Source organism: Gambusia affinis, linkage group LG15 (assembly GCF_019740435.1).
Source record: "Gambusia affinis linkage group LG15, SWU_Gaff_1.0, whole genome shotgun sequence".
Taxonomy (NCBI): Eukaryota; Metazoa; Chordata; class Actinopteri; order Cyprinodontiformes; family Poeciliidae; genus Gambusia; species Gambusia affinis.
Genome location: NC_057882.1, coordinates 432,097 through 445,570, shown reverse-complemented (window position 1 = coordinate 445,570; position 13,474 = coordinate 432,097). Strand labels below are relative to the sequence as shown.

At 40.9% G+C, this 13,474-nt stretch overlaps 1 protein-coding gene and 1 long non-coding RNA gene across 2 annotated transcripts in view; one reads left to right on the top strand and one right to left on the bottom strand.

Annotated features, from left to right (window-relative positions):
* sytl2a (synaptotagmin-like 2a) overlaps window positions 1–13,474 on the top strand; it is a 29,344-nt gene that overhangs the window by 10,764 nt on the left and 5,106 nt on the right. Inside the window, exons 9-15 of the mRNA XM_044141480.1 lie at window positions 34–132; window positions 906–1,063; window positions 1,191–1,293; window positions 2,163–2,324; window positions 2,397–2,493; window positions 2,585–2,690; window positions 2,970–3,175. Of these exons, the coding sequence (XP_043997415.1) occupies window positions 34–132; window positions 906–1,063; window positions 1,191–1,293; window positions 2,163–2,324; window positions 2,397–2,493; window positions 2,585–2,690; window positions 2,970–3,175 (931 nt within the window). The remainder of the gene's footprint in view (window positions 1–33; window positions 133–905; window positions 1,064–1,190; window positions 1,294–2,162; window positions 2,325–2,396; window positions 2,494–2,584; window positions 2,691–2,969; window positions 3,176–13,474) is intronic.
* Window positions 8,516–12,928, bottom strand: LOC122845337. The gene is made up of 2 exons (XR_006373014.1): window positions 11,883–12,928; window positions 8,516–11,744 (listed from the first exon to the last, which is right to left on the bottom strand). It is a non-coding gene; the product is annotated as an uncharacterized LOC122845337 (long non-coding RNA).

The following is a 13,474-nucleotide window of genomic DNA, read 5'->3' as shown; positions in this document are numbered from 1 at the left end:
CATTTGTTTCTTTCTACTTGTTGACATCATCAGACAGATTATGACAACCCACCAAGAAGCACCATGGCTAACAGGATGATTGGCAGCAGTTCCAATTCCAGTCTGTCCTCAGCAATGGCCTCCATGTCATCTGTATGTCTATACATGACTTACTGAGTTGTCAACACATTATGGATGTTGAGGATGGAATGGGATTTTCAAAATGTTGAATGTAATTGTTAATTATTGACAGGAACAAACGCATGAAAAGAAACATTAATCAAGTGAATTCATCAGAATTTTGTATTTCTAAGAAGCCAGTTAAACTGTTTGAAACTGTCTCTATAATGTATTATGAGAAATTAAAATTATTCAAAGCTGCAAGCTTTCATAGTTGTCAGAACACCAAAACTATTAGCACTGTCACCTGAGTCAGAGTAGTTATAGACTCACTGCACAGCCAGTAGGAGGAACTGAATATCATGGTAGGAAATAGGATTCAGTTTCATTCAGTTAATAACTGGTTTCTAGTAGACTTTCATCAAATGAAAGTCATGTAAGTGTTTTTTTGGGGGGGGTTTTTTTGTGTCTACCATGCATATTTTGTAAGCTTTACCTAGCCTTGTCCTGTCCACTTTTAACAATGTCTGAAAATGTCTTGTGTACATTTGACATAGAGTCATCTTCCTGAAATAATGGCCTCTCTTTTGTTTTTTGTTTTTTTGCCAAAAGTGATTTTTTTTTGCCTAAAACTTCTTTCAGAAAGAAAGATTAATGTATTTTTTATTTTTCTTTTAAAGTCACTTTTGGCAAAAAATGATGTAGACCATGATTGTAGGGAGGTGACAATATTTGCCTTTTGCAATTGAATGCAGAACAATAAATAAATGTAAATTCTTTTTTATGACATTTCATGAATGATCAAGATGAGCAGCACCATAAGCACCATTTACCCTTTACACATGGAAGTTCAAGGAAGCATTCAGTTTGCTGTGAACTACATCCAAAAGATTGAAGAATTTCAGGTCTTTGTGGTAAAGTGCAGTGGATTGGCTGTTACTGAAACCAAAAAGACTTATGACTTGTAAGTTTTCTCAGTGAAGTTCCATTTTAATGTGACAGAATAAAATATGTGACAAAAGTCAAAGAGCCTGTTCCATCCATATCTTTTAGATAATACTAACCCTTTATTTCTGTCCAAATATTTGCAGGTACGTGAAGTGCTACCTTGTTCCTGATAATACACGATTGGGCAAGAGAAAAACCACTGTTAAAAAGAAGACATTTCATCCAACATACAATGAAGTTCTCAAGGTGAGACACTTCCACGTTTTATTTTTACCTTTCAAATGCTCAAAACACCATTTGATATGTACCGTACTCTCATCAAAGGCAGATGACAGCACATGGTTTTCACTCTTTTATTAAATTCTTGCCCCAGGCTTGTACAGTGCATCTAGAACGTATTCACGGGGATTAACTATTTATATACTGTTATATAACAGTCTTATACCAAACTGTATAATTTAATGTATTTTTTCAAAATTTTACACAAAAATATTCCATTACGACAATGTGTAAAGAAGTTTGAGTTTTGCGCAAAACATTTTTACTATTTCTAGCCTTTGCCCTGAAAAGCAAAATAAAGCTGTTTCCACTTATCATCCTTGAGATGTTTGCAGAACTAAGCTGAAGTCCACCTGGGGTAAATTCAGTTGACTTGATGGACTTGATTTGGAAAAGGACACATGTCTATAAAAGGTCCCACAGTTAATGGTGATTGTCAAATCAGAAATACCAAGCATGAAATAAAAATCTACCTTACCTTACAGAAGGATATAGAAAAAGTTCAGTGAGTACAGAGGCCTTCATTATTCATGAATGGAAAAGGTTTGGAGCCTGTACGTGTGGTATGGTAGCATGATGATTATTTCTTCATCTAGTAAGGAAGCTGGATTACTTGGTTGACAAAAACTAATACTTGTGTTTTAGTCTTTGGTAGATGCAGCTTTTAAAATTGAATGGTCTCTTGTGTTTTTACAAATTACCAAATGTGCTGGACTGATGTGATAGGCAAAACAAATACCTGACAGCCTTAAACCCTAATTACCAGCTGTTATGTAACAATAGATGAATTGCTCAACTTTGTCCTCCACACTTGACTTTGTTGCTGTTTTTCATAGTTTAAAATCAGTCTCGAAGAGTTGAAAGAACAGAACTTGAACGTCTCAGTGTGGCACAATGACCTTTTTGGGCGGAACAGCTTCCTGGGTGATGTAGACTTGGATTTTTCTGAATGGGATTTTGACAACACGGAGATAAATGAGTATGCATTAAAAGCCAAGGTAACTGCTACTGTCTTCATAGGTGAGTTGCAGCAGTGATTACACCTAACTGACCTGAACTGCATCCTTCAGGTCCCAGCAGAAAGATTTGGACAGCTTCCATCAAACCTAAAAGAAAATGCTGGGAAGATGAGAGTGGCCCTGAAATTTGTGCCACAGACAATCAAGGGTGAACAGTTATAAACTAGCAGATATTTTCTTGCATGAATGTTTTTTCACTTAAAACTAAGTGAAAAAATTGGCTTTTGTTCCATGTATAGGTAAGGGAAATAAAAGAGCAGAGGCTGGGGAGCTGCTAATTTGGGTGAAAGACTGCAAGGATCTTCCTCCAGTCAGAAGACTCATTATCAACCCCTTCTTAAAGTGGTACGACATAAATTTCTAAGCTGTTTTTCAACCTATAACGGACGTATGGTTTTTAATATCTGAATAAAACATTACATGACAATGATGGCAGACAGTAGTCATTCCTGTTGACATACAATAAATCTAACAAAAATTATGGTGAAAATTAGAAAGTCTTTTGTAGATCTTGCTATACTTGATGTAATCTAAAGTTTTTTAAAAGTTATTTTTGATTCCATGTCAGTGATTTTCTGTTATTCACATTTAAAAATGACTCATACTGCTACTGTGCTACTACAGCACTGTACTTCCGGACACAAGTCGGAAAAACCAACAGAAGACACGGGTGGTGAAAAGAACAGCCAATCCTTTGTTCAACCATACCATGATGTATGACGGTTTCCGATTGGAGGACCTTGGAGAGGCCTGTGCAGAGATAACAGTATGGGATCATAATCAGCTGCAAAACCACTTCATAGGTGGTGTAAGGCTTGGATCCGGGACAGGTTGTATTTTAATCCACTGTTTCTATACTTGCCATTTTAACCGATCCTGATCCTTATTGGGACATGACATATAGGCCATTTCTATCTATGTATGCGTGCGTGTGTATGGGTGTGTGTGTGTGTATATATATATATATATATATATATATTGGATTCAGGTCTGGACTTTGACTTGGCCATCTCAGAATGTAGCTCCCTCTGTTGCACTGTCCAACATACAGTAATAGTATGAAAGTACAAAAAGATTGGTTTGTTATTCTAGTACTAACCCAGATTTTTAGTAATGCTTAATGTCTTGAAGCTTTTATTTGAAAAAATCTAGATGAAAGTAAAACCCTGAGCTTAAAACATGCATTCAAAACATTTGAACTGATTTACTGATCTAAACTCAACCCCAGACAAAGCGATAAGACACAAAAATACACACAAATGCAACATTACACAGATCGGTCAGTAACTAATGTCTGCTGAGGTGCATGCTGACCTGACAAAGGCTAGAACGATGGATTAGAACCCACATCTTTGCAAAGTATCTAACTATATATGTACAGTGCCTTGTCAAAGTATTCAGCCCCCTTGAACTCTTCAACTTTTTGCCGCTTTTCAGGCTTCAATCATAAAGACGTAAAATTTGTATTATTTTGGGAAGAATCATCAACAAGTGGGACACAATCGTGAGGTGGAATGAAATTTATTGGATGTTTTAAACTTTAACAAATAAAACACTGCAAAGTGGGGTGTACAATATTATTCAGCCTCCTCACATTAATACTTTGTAGATTACAGCTGTAAGTTGCTTGGGGTTTGTCTCTATCAGTTTTGCACATTGAGAGACTGACATTTTTGCCCATTCTTCCTTTCAAAACAGCTGGAGCTCAGTGAGGTTGGATGGAGAGTTTATGAACAGCAGTTTTCAGCTCTTTCAACAGATTCTCGATTGGATTCAGGTCTGAACTTTGACTTGGCCATTCTAACACCTGGATATGTTTATTTATTAACCATTCCATTATAGATTTTTCTTTATGTTTGGGATCTTTGTCTTGTTGGAAGATAAATCTCCGTCCCAGTCTCAGGTCTTTTGCAGCCTCAAACAAGTTTTCTTCCAGAATGGTCCTGTATTCGGGTCCATCTATCTTCCCATCAAATTTATCAAGTCTTCCCTGTCCCTGCTGAAGAAAAGCAGGCCCAAACCATGATGCTGCCCCCACCATGTTTGACAGTGGGGATGGTGTGATCAGGGTGATGAGCTGTTGATTTTACGCCAAACGTATCGTTTTGCATTGTGGCCAAAAAGTTGGACTTTGGTTTCGTCTGAACAGAGCAACTTCTTCCATGTTTGGTATGTCCACCTTTAAAGTTGTTTAACGTTTGTGGCAAACCTTTTATGGATATCTTTGAGAAATGTCTTTCTTCTTGCCACTCTTCCATAAAGGTCAGATTTGTGCAGTGTACCACCGATTGTTGTCCCATGGACAGACTCTCCCACCTCAGCTGTAGATCTCTGCAGTTCATCCAGAGTGATCATGGGCCTCTTGGCTGCATCTCTGATCAGTCTTCTCTTTATTCCAGATGAACATTTAGAGGGACGGCTGGGTCTTGGTGGCTTTGCAGTGATCTGATATTCCTTTCATTTCAATATGATCACTTGCACAGTGCTCCTTGAGATGTTTAAAGCATGGGAAATTTTTTAGATCCAAATCCAGCTTTAAAGGTCTCCACAACAGCATCTCGGGCCTGCCTGGTGTGTTCCTTGGTCTTCATGATGCTCTCTGCACTTTAAACACAACTTGAGAATTTTTTTTCTGCTCTTTAAACACAACTTGAGATGATCACAGAGCAGGTGCATTTATACAGGGACATGGTTACACACAGGTAGTTCTGTTTATCATCATCAGTCATTTAGGACAACATTGGATCATTCAGAGATCCTCACTGAACTTTGCTGCACTGAAAGTAAAGGGGCCGTATAATATTAAACGCCCCACTTTGCAGTTTTTTATTTGTTAAAAAAATTTTTAATTCATCCATCCATCAATCCATCCATCTTCTTCTGCTTATCCGGGGTCGGGTTGCGGGGGTAGCAGCTTCAGAAGGGAGGCCCAGACTTCCCTTTCCCAATCCACTTCTTCCAGCTCCTCCGGAGGAATCCCAAGGCGTTCCTAGGCCAGCCGAGAGACATAGTCCCTCCAGCGTATCCGCCACCCCAGTCTGCCAATCCAGGGGAACTGCCCCCGATGTCCATGCAATATTGCAGAGTTGGGTCAGCCAACACAACCCTACAACATCCAGAGTCTTAAGGAACTCCGGGCGGATCTCATCCACCCCCGGGGCCCTGCCACCGAGGAGCTTTTTGACCACCTCGGTGACCTCGACCCCAGAGATTGGAGAGCCCAACCCAGAGTCCCCAGGCTCAGTTTCCACAATGGGAGGCATGTTGGTGGGATTGAGGAGGTCTTCGAAGTATTCTGCCCAACGGCCCACAACATCCCGAGTTGAGGTCAGCAGCACACCATCCCCACTGTAGACAGTGTTGGTGCTGCACTGCTTCCCCTCCTGAGACGCCGGATGGTGGACCAGAATCGCCTCGAAGCCGTACGGAAGTCTTTCTCCATGGTCTCTCCAAATTCCTCCCACGCCCGAGTTTTTGCCTCAGCAACCACCCGAGCCACATGCTGCTTTGCCCACCGGTACCCATCAGCTGCTTCCAGAGTCCCACAGGCCAAAAAGGCCCGATAGGACTCCTTCTTCAGCCTGACGGCTTCCCTCACCAAAGGTGTCCACCAATGGGTTCGAGGGTTGCCGCCACAACAGGTACCGACAACCTTGCGGCCACAGCTCCGATAAGCCGCCTCGACAATGGAGGCACGGAACACGGTCCACTCAGACTCCATGTCCCCCACCTTCCCCAGGAACATGTTTGAAGTTCTGCCGGAGATGGGAGTTAAAGCTCCGTCTCACAGGGGATTCCGCCAGACGTTCCCAGCAGACCCTCACAACACGTTTGGGCCTGCCAGGTCTGACTGGCATCCTCCCCCACCAGTGGAGCCAACTCACCACCACTCACCGTCAGTGGACAGCTCCACACCTCTGTTAACCCGAGTGTCCAAGACATATGGCCGCAGATCCGATGAAACGACGACAAAGTCGATCATCGAACTGCGGCCTACGGTGTCCTGGTGTAAAGTGCACATATGGACACCCTTAAGCCTGAACATGGTGTTTGTTATGGACAATCCATGATGAGCACAGAAGTCCAACAACAAAACACCACTTGAGTTCAGATCAGGGGGGCTGTTCCTCCCAACCACGCCCCTCCAGGCCTCACTGTCATTGCCCACGTGAGCGTTGAAGTCCCCCAGCAGAACAAGGGAGTCCCCAGGAGCAGCACTCTCCAGTACCCCAACATACAGGCGCCGAGATGGGGGAGCAACAAGTATGCCCAATCCTGCCCGACGCCTCTCACCTTGGGCAACTCCAGAGTGGAAGTATGTCCAGCCCCTCTCAAGGAGACTGGTTCCAGAACCAGAGCCATGCGTCGAGGTGAGACCGACTAGAGAAGTGACATTCCATGTCCCAAGAGCTAGCTTCTGCAACCGAGGATCGGAACGCCAGGGTCCCCTACTTCGGCCGCCACCCAGCACACAATGCACCCAACCCCTTTGGACCCTCTCACAGGTGGTGGGCCCATGGGAGAGGGGACCCATGTTTCCTCTTCGGGCTGAGGGTTACCCTAACCCCTCCATGGGTAAAAGCCCGGCCATCAGTCACTCGCCATAGTGCCCCCCCTCCAGGCCTGGCTCCAGAGTGGGGCCCCAGTGACCCACTTCCGGGCAAGGGAACACCAATCCAAAGGTCTTTTCCATCACTGGGGTCTTCGGGCTGCACTTTGTCTGGTCCCTCACCTAGGACTTGTCTGCCTTGGGTGACCCAACCAGGGGCATGAAGCCCCAGACAGCATAGCTTCTAGGATCATTGGGGCACTCAAACCCCTCCACTACGATAGGGTGGCAGCCCAAGGAGAGGATTAAAATTTAAAATATCCAATAAATTTTGTTCCACCTCACAACTGTGAGGCAAAAAAGCGGCAAAAAGTTGAAGAGTTCAAGGGGGCTGAATACTTTCACAACACACTATATATATATATATATATATATATATATATATATATATATATATATATATATATATATATATATATATAAATATATATATATATATATATATATATATATATATATATATATATATATGATTTATTATGCATTTTGTTTTAAACGTTAATTTAGAAATATCCTTAATAATTTATTTACAATGGAATTTGTGCATTGTCATTGCTCTCACACAATTGAGCAATTTGATGTAATTAATGCATATGACATTTTGATTTCATACACATAGTTGTACACATGGAGGCTAGCGACACAACACAAGAAAGTTGAAAAATGTTCAACTATTGTTGCTGTCTGCTGTCATGGGTAAAGTTCAGCTTTTGCTGTCTTTCTTTGCTCCCTGTGTGTCCACCCCATAACATGCCACTGTCCACAGGAGAAAGGCCTTTAGGTCAAAATAGGTCTTTCCAGGCTTACACAATAAACCTCCATAAACACCTAATGTAAAAAAGAAAGGCAGCACAATTTCTTTTTATTTATTTTTTTCCCAGTATGTAGGGTCTGTTCTGACCCTTCCTGTAAAGAGCATCAGTGTTATGGCTCCACTCCAGTTTACTGTTCAAGGGAAGACTGTTGATCTAAATATATTATCGATGAATCAGAAGCATGTGAGATGAAAACCATGAAAACCATGTGTAATCAACAGAATAAGAAACAAGCACCCTCGAAAATATGCAAAATCAGTGTTATTGGCAAAAATTCAGTAGAAGTACAATGTAATTATTCTAGAAAATTCATTAGAATTCAGTAGTATTGAGTTGTAATGAGATCTACAAAGTTTAATCAAGGCAATGTTTTCTAGCAAACCCTATCAATGTGGAACCGGTTTGAATTGCACAATAAAGTGAAATTAATGAGTTAAAGGAGTAAATTTAAAAATAAATATTAGAAATTGAAGCCGGCATTTGAAATCTGTTTCTTATATTATTATTCATTTAAAAAATAATTAGTGAAACGTGAACAAACAATAAAATGTAAATAGAATACAATGTGAGGTTAATACTGTGAATACCGGTAAACTATAAATTGAATAATGCAAGATGAATAAAATGTTAGTCAATATGCAAGCTTCAATAAGCCAAAACTTAATGAAAATAGGATAAATGATTAAATGTTAGATATAATACTGACAAATAAAATCCTAAATAAAGTATTGTTAAGATCCCTTTTAGTACTCGAGAGGTGAACCCTTTAAGTTCAAAATGTGAAAGTAGTTAGTGGTCATAAAGAGATGCAAACTTACCAACTGAAAAGAAATATGTTTAGTGAACAAAATGAAAACACATTTTAAACTTGGCAATCAATGTTTTAGATAAAAATTCAGTCTTAACACAATGTAATGATACTGGCCAAATCGTAAGAAGTCAACAGGATTAATTTGTTTTAATGAGATCAGCAAACTTAATTCAAAATTGTGTCGTCTAGTATCTGTTGATGTCAACCAGTTTCTACGTGTGTCCAGATGCCTCATTTTCATCCAGGCACACCGAGAAAGGATTGGACTTTTACATTTAAAATCTGGAAAGTTGCAGCTCCACAGTTGCGCTGCACTTGACCTGTGAAAAGATGCTGTGATTCAGAGGTTGTTGTTCACCTACCATGATGACATGGGCTCTAAGTCTCACCATAGCACAGACACCTGTCACACCAGTCTATATTCTCTCAAGTAGTTTATTTCCCCTGCATAGATAAAATATGCCATCTCTAGCCTATTAAGTGCTCTGGGAATTTGATGTTACACCAACTGTCAGGGATCCGGCCCACACTGCGGTTACCTGTTGTAAAATCAAAACAGACATAGTTATCTTTAACTGGAATAGCGGCACCATCCGGGCTCCGCTGTTGATTACTGGAAATAAAGCTGTTAAAGTGTCACATCCAGAGGGCTGTTTACACTTAGTCATTATTAAACATGCAGTTAAAACCACAAATGTCAGATGGAATCAAAGAAGCAGGTTCAGTATAGATTCTGGGTCGTCCAGCTGTGCAGGTCACACAGTTAGACATTTGATATTATCGTGCTGTTGCAGTTAATCAGTCTAACCACAAGTTGGTTCCTGTGTAATGTATCGACCTAATTTAATTTTGTTTGTGCACAAACCTTAGCCAATTTTGTTTTAAATTTTGATTCATTCATTCTGCTGTGCCTTGGGAGGTAATGATTGATTAGACATTTTATGATGATTTCACTATCTTCTGTCGTTGCTGGCCAGGCTTCAGATCATCCTGTGAAAGCATCAACACAAATCAGCAAATATCTTTTGTCTTGCAACGTGTTTATTATGTCAGTAAAATCCAACACAATCTCTTTCCCTGGACATGTAACTGGAGGAAACTGTCCCTGATGTGGATTCAAAGTTTTCTTAGGATTCAACTGTCCGCACACCGAACAATTTTTCACAAAATGTTTCACCATGTGGATCATTTGAGGTGCCACCACTCTTTAAGATTGTGCATCATCTGTTTCGTCCCAACATGTACAACCCTGTGAGCTTCTTGGAGCAGCTCTTATTTTTTTATTTTGGAGCAGTATTTTCCCAGGAGGCAGAATTAACCTGCCATCTGGGCCCCTCCAGCACCCATTTGTTTCACGTTTTTCTCTTCAGGTGGTGCCCCCTTTTGGCATCTCACCACCTCTTCCAGGCTCTTAACCCTTGTGTGTTGTTTCTGAAACAACAACCATCTGTAAAGAACTGTCTCACCTCTGGTCCCAGCAGAGGAGCTGCTGAAGTTCTGGTGTTACCTTGTCTGTCTTTGCCACCAGGTCTGCACACACGTGTGGTTCTCCTTCTAAAAAACAGTCTGCCATATTTATGTCTTGGTGTGTGAATGAAATGTTTGGAGCTTTCAGGACTTTGGAAAGTGTTTGTTGCCTCAACGCTGTCATGGTGAAACTCAGTGAATGTCCCATGACTATGTGTTCAGTTTTTTGTATCAGGCAGCAGGTATCCCAGCTGCCTGTTGTGTACAAGGGTGATGCCCTTTTCCTCCCCCTTTTTCTGAAACAAAACAGTCAGTTTTGTTCCAGAAATATCCTCAAAGAACTGTAAAGTGTATTCAGGGATGGACAGCTCTGCAGCCGAAGCCATGTGTTGTTTGAGAGAGACAAAAGCTTGTTCCATGGGGACATGCCAGTCGTTCCTGCTGAAATTATTCTACCCAAAAACTTAGCCTGTTTTCGAGCAATCTGCTTTTACTGACCTTAAAATCTGTTTGACGCAGGCGCTGCAAAACCAGAGAGGTGGCTTTAACGCAGGTCTCTGTTACTGGTGCAGCAAGCAAAAGGTCTAGTGGGCAGTCCTGCAAAATATCTTGCAAAACCTGGTTAAACTAAAATCGATTCCATTATGAGGGAACATTCAACGTTAAAAATATTTTTATGCATTGCATATTAAATGTTAATTTATTTTAGTAAATCAGTTCAAAAAGTGAAACGCATAACTAAAGTCTTTAAGTCTAGTAATGACAATAATTTTATGCTTACAGTTAATGGAAATATGACAGATTAAATCGGAATATCTTACCAAACAATATAAAGAAAACCATTTAATTAAGAAATGTAGATATGCTGACAAATATGTTTGAAGATTGTTACTTTTACAAACCAAGGAGCCTCATCAGAATGTCTAAGGTCACTGATTTATGGAAAATTGCAGTACATTTTCCTTTAAGATTTATTATGTGATCAGACCCTGAATGACAGATATTACATGTGTAAAGAGTACGGGAGGAAAACAAACCTAGTGCTGCTGTGGCAATCAAATCTGTGGCTGCCAGGGAACGTTTCATCATCACGCCCAATTTTTTCACTTGGTGCTCAGGGTGCAAACAGAGAGAAATGTGAGACATTTAATACCATTCTGATTGTTTTTCTGTGAGAGAGACAGCAGCAGCTACACCAACAGGAGCTACATAAATGTCCGAGACTTTTACCTGCCAGGTTGTTTCCTCCAAAGTGGAAAGGAAAGGTTCCTGGTACCATTCAGAGACATCTCTGTCGCAGAACAGGGTCACGTGTGGTGGACCCGGAGGAGGAACACAGAAGCGCAGACACAGGAGCCAGGGCTTCCAGGCCAAGAACGTTGACATTAGGCTGCTGTAGGGTAAATTTGTTAAAAGTCCCCAATAGATGTCAGCAAACTCAGACACCACTGGCTGGATCAGATACTGTCCTTCTGTTTGGAAATTTCCACAAAGAAGGGAGGTGCCATCAGGAAATGCAACAATTAGTCCATCAGCCGAGCACATGATTGTTGCTGCCATCTTTATCAGCAAAGCTCGCTCAAGTAAATTCATGGGAGTCGTAGGAAAACTTACAAAAGAATGTTTCATATTCTGATTACCCAAGGTGAAGGTCAGAGGCATCGTGAATAGCAGACTCTGTTCAGTCCATGAGAACCCTGTTAAAGACACAGTTCTTGATGTCAGAGAAAAGGAGGAGCAGAGTTCAGAGTGGAATGTGTGGCTCCGGTGTCAACCAGGAAGTCTGTGTGTTTTCCTTCCACTGTTGCAGACAACATGGGGTCTGCTGTACCCACATTGTCTCCGGGGTCCTCAGCAGTGTTTCAGTAGATGTTCTGTGTGGCCTCAGTATTCCCCTGAAAGCAATGTCCAGGAATCACATAAGGATTGTTGGGGATCATACCTGGCAGTCTTTGGTATGTTCACACAGTGTTTGGCCCAGTGTCCAAAATGTCTGCACTGGTAGCACGTCAAGTTCCTTTGGTCCCTGGCCCTGTGCTCCGCGACCTTGCCCCATGGCCCCCATCCACGTCCAGCCAAACGCCATCCCCGTCCACGAGGAAACGCTCTGTATCTGTTTGAGGATATAAAAAAGAAAAAGCAGGAGGAGGAACCAGTTCCCCCCCCCAGTATGATTAGAGTTTTGCCAGTAATTTGGAATTTTACCCTGTGTAGATTTATTTTGAGAAGATGCTGCTGCAACCATCACATGTTCTTGTTTACTTTTTATTTAATTAATGTAATTTTGTTTTGCTTCCTGCAATTGGAGTTTCAGCATCAGAGTGTCTAAGCCCTTAAGACTGTTTTTTTTTTATTATTATTTTATTCGTCCTGTGCCTTTAAGAGGTGATGAAGCAGGTATCTTTTCCATCTCACATGTTCACACCCTGCAAGATCTTGATTGTGTTTTATAGACTGCATAACATATCCAGGGACGCCTTTTAAAACTGCTTCTTTAAGCATTTCAATTAAGTTTGTGCATGGACCTTTAAGATTAACTGTAGATTTTCTGAACCAGGTTTCTAGATATAATGTCATTTAGTTGGGACCAAACATGGGATTTGGGGAGGATGGGGTTTGATCTAATACAGTCCAAGTCGGGGTTCTATTCCCAGTGTGGACTCCTGAAGTTTTGTGGGGTAGCAGTTCCCCCTTGACTGCCAAAGTTCCTTCTGTGATATTAATTATTACGGGATATATCCCCTTAGAGCACGTGTCAAACTGAAGGCCCGTGGGCCAAATCCGGCCCGCTGTGGGTTTGTGCGGCCCTCCAGATTCTAAACTAAACACTAAGTGTGCTTAAATATTATGCTATCAATCAAATCAATGCAGTTTTATCCGTTTACTGCCAAATTATATCAATAAGTCGCTCCAGTTTCTTTTAGAATTATCAGGGAAATTCACCAAAATCAACAAATCCCTGCACTTTTCTGAGCAAATAATTGGGAGTTTTTGCAGATTTTAATCAAAACCTGTAAAACTTTCTTACTTGATCTAAACAGCTGCCTCAAACCTAATTGATGTCACCTTATATGACCTGTACAGCGAGTAATAAAAAGTCAAATTTACCATCATAAATAAGTGCAAATATTTCCAAATTACTACCACAAACACTTTCTATTGCAAAAAATCACAGAATTTCAATGATATTTAAGAAATGTTTGATATTTTAACAGTTTGTGAATGGCTTTTATCAATACATTTTGGTACAACTGGCCCTTTAAGAGCATTCATGTTCTTGATTTTGCCCAAAACGAAAATGAGTTCGACATCCCTGCCTTAGAAGGTTGAGTTTCGTCTCTAGTATATGGTGGAGGAAGTGAAGTCTGTTTTTAGTCAAGTCTGTATTTTTATGCTAGTGTGTTCAGAGCTGGTGGCAATGACCCTT